The sequence below is a fragment of the Hemitrygon akajei genome, chromosome 16, assembly GCF_048418815.1.
Source record: "Hemitrygon akajei chromosome 16, sHemAka1.3, whole genome shotgun sequence".
NCBI classification, from domain to species: Eukaryota; Metazoa; Chordata; class Chondrichthyes; order Myliobatiformes; family Dasyatidae; genus Hemitrygon; species Hemitrygon akajei.
Genome location: NC_133139.1, coordinates 43,035,599 through 43,043,015, shown reverse-complemented (window position 1 = coordinate 43,043,015; position 7,417 = coordinate 43,035,599). Strand labels below are relative to the sequence as shown.

The 7,417-nt window shown below is 42.4% G+C and overlaps 1 protein-coding gene across 1 annotated transcript; it reads left to right on the top strand.

Moving 5' to 3' along the window:
• Window positions 1–1,591: 1,591 nt before the first annotated feature.
• On the top strand, window positions 1,592–5,137 carry LOC140740000 (protein fem-1 homolog C-like). Its single transcript, XM_073068774.1, has one exon. The coding sequence runs from the start codon at window positions 1,759–1,761 to the stop codon at window positions 3,607–3,609; it is 1,851 nt and encodes a 616-aa protein (XP_072924875.1). The 5' UTR covers window positions 1,592–1,758; the 3' UTR covers window positions 3,610–5,137.
• Window positions 5,138–7,417: the final 2,280 nt, after the last annotated feature.

The following is a 7,417-nucleotide window of genomic DNA, read 5'->3' as shown; positions in this document are numbered from 1 at the left end:
TTGCTCTAAGTAAGAACTGGAATTTGATTGTAAGTGAGGTTAGAGAGTGGAAAACTGATAGGATGAGGACTAACCAATCAGGGCTATGGAGTTATAAATACCACCAGACTAGACAAGCCCAGGTATCATCCCTGATGAAGATGGCAGAGTTTGTCATTGAAACGTCAGTTATAATCAATAAGCTGTACCCGTCTGAAAGCCTGAGAAGAGTTTATTCGTTGGGTCTAAGGACATTGCACAACAGCATTGTAAGCAGTTGTGAACAGGACACCTGCAAGGTCCTATGAAAATGGCTTCACCTGCTTGAAGGCAATTAGGAATAGGTAATATATACAGTACTACCCTTGTCAGTAAAACCCAGTGAAAAGTAAATACAGACAGTATCCAGGTTATATAAGGGTTATGTTCTAGTAAACCAATTTTCTTGTACATCAGAAATGAACAATTTCACCAAGGGTCGAGTAACATGAACACTTTGTTATTGCCTGTGTAGTTAAAATGCTAGAATCATAGTGTCCCACATTCAGTTTCCATGGCTTTAAATTATCAACGGATATTACATTGTTTGATAAAGTAAAATAAATACATTTGTCGTCAGTTTCCAAACCATATCTTAGCAGCTTCCTATTGTGAACCGACAACTACAACTTATATAAACTTAAAGACAAAATATATGTTTAATTACAGCAGAACTTACATGCAAACCACTTATTTTTGAAGACTAGCAATCTACTAGCTACTGGCTGATAACCCTATTCTACGACTCCTGAAGAGGCTGGAATTTACATAACAAACTTTCCTGTCTTTATTTAAAAAATGGGAAAATTAGGATGAAGTCAAACTTCTGCAGGTTATTCCTTCCACAACTTGGGAATCCCCTGTAAGTAAAAGGATTAATAAAGTGAGTGTCCTCTGCTAAATTCCATTAACATTTCAACAAATTTCACAACATGCAATGGGTGAGAGGTAACACATATTGTTCTTTATGGAAACCGTTCCACGCCGTTATTGCGTTCACTTGGAGACGGTGTCTGACGTAATGACGTTAGTGTAAAGCGACTACTCTTATACGTTATAGAAATACGGTCGTGGCTTTTGTTAACCACATAAAAGGATTCTCGCGTGTTTTATTCGCAAAATCATGCAATAATAAACCAGACTCTGACTTAACTACTCAGACAATTAAAATATTGCAGATATTCTACTAAGCAAGAGGCATGAAGGCACGTTCAGTAGAAGGGTCGCGACCCGAAATGTCGACTGTTCATTTCCCTACACCGATTATGCCTATTTAATATTGCCTACGAATTTGACACAGGACACCTAGAACTTGCAACTCCATTCATTGAGTGGCCATGGGCCTTATTTACGGTACAAACCCACCTCTTCTCTGCATCGATTGGCTAATTTAATCAGCCGGCGAACGAATTCGCCAGAATGGCTATCAATCAAAAGTGCCGCCAAGATCCTGTCCCCGCCTCCCCGCCAATTGCTGGATGAGATGGGATTGCGGTGTATTCTGGACATTGTAGTTCCTTAGTGTCACATGTCAAGCCAGGATGATGTCCCAGCAAGCCTGGCTGGGCATGCGCGCTGAGGCCAGCGGAGCCTTCGGCCGGACGATCTCCATTTTGCACCCGGGTCTGGGCCGAGGCGAAGTCTGAGGGGATTGGCGGCGGCCTTCCCTTTCCAACCTCCCCACCCCGGCTGCTGGTTCGGTGGCTCGGTCAATGTTTAAATGGCAGAGGCGGCCCGAAGATGGACATCAAGACCGCGGTGTTCAACGCAGCTCGAGATGGCAAGTTGAAACTTATGCAAAAGTTGCTCAGCAACCGGACCGCCGAGGAGCTGGAGGCAGTGACTCTGGAGAAGACCAATGGCGGCACCCCGCTGCTCATCGCCTCCAGGTATGGCCACCTGCAGGTGGTTGACTACCTGATGGAGCACTGCAAGGCCAAGGTGGAGCTCGGCGGCTCCGTTAACTTCGATGGGGAGACAATCGAGGGGGCGCCGCCACTGTGGGCGGCGTCGGCCGCTGGGCACCTGTCGGTGGTGCGGAGCCTGCTGGAGCACGGCGCCTCCGTCAACAATACCACCCTGACCAACTCCACCCCTCTGCGGGCCGCATGCTTCGATGGCCACCTGGAGATCGTCAAGTACCTGATCGAGCACAAGGCGGACATGGAGGTGGCCAATAGGCACGGCCACACCTGCCTTATGATTTCCTGCTACAAAGGCCACAAAGAGATCGCTAAGTATCTGCTGGAGAAAGGGGCCGACGTGAATAGGAAAAGTGTGAAGGGGAACACGGCTTTGCATGATTGTGCAGAATCAGGAAGCCTGGAAATAATGAAGATGCTGTTAAAGTGTGGAGCGAAGATGGAGAAGGATGGCTATGGAATGAGCCCCTTGCTGGCAGCCAGTGTCACAGGTCACATGAACATAGTGGAGTTTCTTATAAATCACTCGCAGACTAAGAAGGAAGATCGAATTGATGCGCTGGAGCTTCTGGGAGCAACTTTTATTGATAAGAAAAGGGATTTACTTGGAGCTATGAAGTTTTGGAAGCGAGCAATGGAGATGAGACACTGTGATAAGACTAAAATAGTTAAGAAACCTCAAGTAGAACAATTGGTGCTGGCCTACGACTATGCAAAGGAAGTAATGACCTCTGAAGAATTAGAAGCCCTGATAACAGACCCTGATGAAATGAGGATGCAGGCTTTACTGATCAGAGAGAGAATTCTTGGTCCATCCCATCCAGACACTTCTTACTATATCCGTTACCGAGGTGCTGTCTATGCTGACTCTGGCAACTTTGAACGATGCATCAATTTGTGGAAGTATGCACTAAATATGCAGCAGAACAATTTGGACCCCTTGAGCCCTATGACTGCAAGTAGCTTGCTATCGTTCGCTGAGCTCTTTTCATTTGTCCTGCAAGACCGTTCAAAGGGTAACCTGGCCATGAAAGTGTCTTTCAATGATCTTATGGGTATCCTGTGCAAAAGTGTTCGTGAAGTAGAACGGGCAGTGAATCAACGAGAGAACCCACCAGAGGTTGCACAGTTCACCAAAGCTTTGTCCATTATTTTGCACTTGATCTCCTTGTTGGAAAAGGTAAAGTGTAGCCCTGACCAGGAGCACTACAAGAAACAAACCATTTATAGGCTCTTGAAGTTGAACCCAAGAGGAAAAGGTGGGTTTACCCCACTACATCTAGCAGTTGATAAGGATACAACATCAGTTGGTCGCTATCCAGTTTGCAAATTTCCTTCATTACAAGTGACCTCTGTCCTTCTGGAATGTGGTGCTGATATTGACTCGAGAGATTATGAGAACAATACTCCCCTGCACATAGCAGCATTCAACAACAACCTTGATATCATGAACATGCTGATTGACACTGGTGCACATTTTGATGCCACTAACTCCTCCAAGAAAACTGCTTGGGATTTGCTGGATGAAAAGAAGATGGTCAAGAATTTGATTCAGCCCATCAACCACATCACCCTCCAGTGCCTTGCTGCTCGTGCTATTGAAAAACATAAGGTGGTTTATAAAGGATTAATTCCAGAAGAACTGGATGCTTTCATTCAATTACACTGAAGTGCAAAGTTACGTTAACAAATTTGGATGCATGCCAAGGTGCTTCTAATGGAGCTTCAACAACTTGATCAACTTGATGTATAAAGATACCAGAAAGCAGAGTGAGACTAAAATCAGTCTGTCTATTGAAGGGCTATTTATACATTGCAGGGCTACTAAGACTTAAAGGTAGAACAATCAGTTTTGTAGATTATTCTGTATTTTCTGTCATGGAGGCTAAATGTTGGGCTAGAGCTGAGGTTGAAAGGCAAGTTCGTGCGTATGACTGCTAAATAACACTTAAAAGAGTTTTTGTTGTTTTGTTCCTCCAGTTGGTTTACTTCTGTTCCCACTGTTCCAACCTTGTCTGTATAAGGGCATAACTCAGTGACTGAATAATCTTGTGTATTGCTACCAGAACTCCAAATTTCAATTGGGTGGTTACAAGCATTTTCCCCAGACTACTTCAAAACTGTTGAAAAATCAGAGCTTCCAAGATGATAAATTTGAGTGATTATCTTGCTGGGGCATTTTTTCTAGGATTCAGCAAACGTATGCTGAACCAGATGCATGGATTAACACAGTGCTACCAAGTGAGATTTAAAATTTCAATACCTAGCTTTACAGCATAGCCTCAATGGAGCAAAGATAAAGTCAAAAACCACAAATGCAGCAAATAAACAGTATTTCTGCATGAGATATTTCCTTGCAGGTTCAAACCAGTCTGTTCTCTGTCATTCACTATCCCAATTTTAGATGAGTTTTTCATGTTACACCTATAATAAAGGGTTGGTGCTCTTGACCATTTTGGAGCACGATGTTTAGTAAAGCTACGTTTTTAATTGCAAACAATGAGGACATTATATCTACAAACATAACAGCCTGTATTCCAAATCTTTAAATGGCCAGCCATCCTTTGTTTGAAACTTGAAAGGGTATTTGATAGATCAGTAAAAGAATTGAAGTACTGGAAAGAACAATCATACATCATAGATATGAAAAAGGGCAGATTAACCCATTTGAGTATTAAATGTATTTTGGACCTTGCACATTTATTTGCCAAAATATTTCTTCCCTTAACACTGGCTATTATAAGTGTCATTTAAGATCACTGCTAAGTCCCAAGACAGTTTGTAAGTCCATGTCCTCTGAAAAAGCAAAGCATTTTTAAATATACTGTTAAAATATAACTGCAGTGCATATTGGGTTGAAGGATGACAAACACTTTAAATTCTATTGTAAATATTGGGACTGTTTAATAACGCACTATGTATAGATCTAATTTGTTTTACTAGAGTTTTATTTAATGGAGAAAAAACAACTTGCAAGCCTGCAGTGGAACTTTGTTTTCGCACTGCAAAAGAATGTTCATTTTTTAAGCATTTCATAACTACGTTTGGAAATCTGGCTTTTGAATCTATTTTACCACATTCTTTGCCCGTTCAGAGTTTACACTGTTGTTTGGTTTGAAGAATATTAAATGCAATTTGCTGCTAAGCTGTATGTATCTCTTGGATTACCCTTATAATAAAACAATACATTCAGAACAGACTGCTGTGGAACACTTTAGTCCTTTGATCTATTTTGGAGGTGGACTGTATTGCAGGAGGAAGGAAAGGCAGAGATTAAAGAACTGGACAACTTTAATATTCTAAGAGGAAATTAGGGTAGCAATTGTGCACATTGCTTTAAATCACTTAAGATGTAGGAGAAGAAAGCTAATATCTAAAACTTTAGTACCGTGTTGCTGCCTGCTACAGAACAGCACCAGAGTCAGTGTGTGAAGAGGGTGTGCAGTTTAACGGTGAGTGATTGTCTTGGAAGTTTTTCTTATGATTGCAATAGCCCATTGGACAATAGTAATATAAAATACTGCGAGTCTGGTTCACTGGTTTATTGGTGAGACCGGTGGGGGAGGTGAGGGGCTTTGGTTGTAGTGAGGACTAGGCCTCGTGCCCCAGGCTTGCATATTGTAGCAGTCCAGGAGGGGAGAAGCTAGGGGCAGTGTGGCACGATGTCCATGCTGGGTTGAGGCTGGTCCCTCCCACTGGTGCTGCTCTCCAGTGTTCACTCAATGGAAGACGAGCTGGATTGTGTACGTGTGTATATATTTGTCTGCAGACTGAAACTGTTTGTTCTTGCTAACAACACCTTTGCACCTTCAGTTTACAGGAGATATTACTCAAGGACTTGAGCTATATTTTTTTTGTATGACTTTTGGTACTGTGTTTTGCACCTTTTGGTCCTGGAAGAATGCAGTTTCATTTGGCTGTATTCATGTATGGTTGAATGATAATTTAACTAAAAATATCAATTTGAAAGAAATAAGGAAAGAGTAGATTCTTCTTCATATATCCAAAAGCCTAAAAGAGTCGTAGAAACAATGTCCTGATGAGGGGTTATGTCAAAATAACGAATTTGCAGATAATTAGGTAAAAAGATGGTGTGATGTCAGGTAAACTGAACCATACTCATGCAGTGTAGCAATAGTAATATATAGAATCTGACTGCTCCCAAAGAGTGGTCCATGTACCATCTGAATGTTCTTGCACACTTCAAGTTGTCAAGGCCGGAGAGAATCTCAGGTCAGTGGCTAGGGGGATTGGAGGACTTGGGGCTTTTTCAAAGAAGCTATGAGATCCTCTTTAAAACTTTTTCCTCTATTCACCTGGTAACCTTTTTCTGTGACAGTGCTCAGAATAGAATGAATTTCCCAGTTCTGGTATAGTCATGCATATCCACAGCAGCCAGGTGAGTGTCGTTTGTGTGTCAGTGAGATGTGGCTCACTCCCATTGTGACCCTTTATTTTGGGAGATGTATGATAGGTACAATGCCCAGGCTCTTACATTTTTCAGTACATTTGTTAATTAGTCTCACACATACTAAGGTGCACACCATCCATGCAGATCATCTCATTATAATGGTGCAGTGTAACATGGGCTGAACAGTTTTCTATTTGTCCTGTAGATTAGCTCCACTCCTGCAGGAAACTTGTAGGCAGTCATAGACCCACACAACATGGGAATGGGTCCTTTGGTCCAACTCATCTGTGCCTACCCGAACTGGTCCCATTGGCCCATATCCCTCTAAACCTCTCCAATGCAGCGATTCAAGAAGACAGCTCATCACCACCTTCTCAAGGACAACTAGAGATGGACAATCAATGCTCTTAGCTGATGATGTCCACATCCCATAAGTGAATTTAAAAATTCATATACACGTGTATTAAACACTGCTGCTTTTATCAACACCTCTGGCAGCTCTTTCCAAATGTCCAACAGCCTCTGTGGGGGACAGTTTGCACTGAGGGTCCCTTTTAAATCTGTCCCCTCTCACTTTAAACCTATGTTCTATTATTTCAATCTCTTATGTGGGGGGAAAAGCATGTGACCATTCACCTTGTCTATGACTGCATGATTTTATAAACCTCTAAGGTCACCCTATGGTCTCCTGTGCTCCAGGGAAAACAGCCTGGAGCCTGTCCGGTCTCTCCTTATAACACCCTCTGGTCCTGGCAATGTTTTCGTGAATGTTTTCTGCAGCCTTTTCAGCTAATGGCATCTTTTCTATAGCTAGGCAACCAGAACTACACACAATACTCCCAAGTGTGGCCTCACAGTGTTCTGTACAGCTGCAATGTACTCAATGCCGTCTCCAGTAAACACAAGCATGCAATGCACTTTCTTCCCCACCTATTCTGCATGTGTTACTGCTTTAAGGGAGCTTTATACGTGAACCCCAAGGTATCTCTGTTTTTAAAACGTTTCCTCGGGCTCTGACATTTACTGTGTTTGACCTCTGTTTTAACTTCCTAAAATGCCATCAATT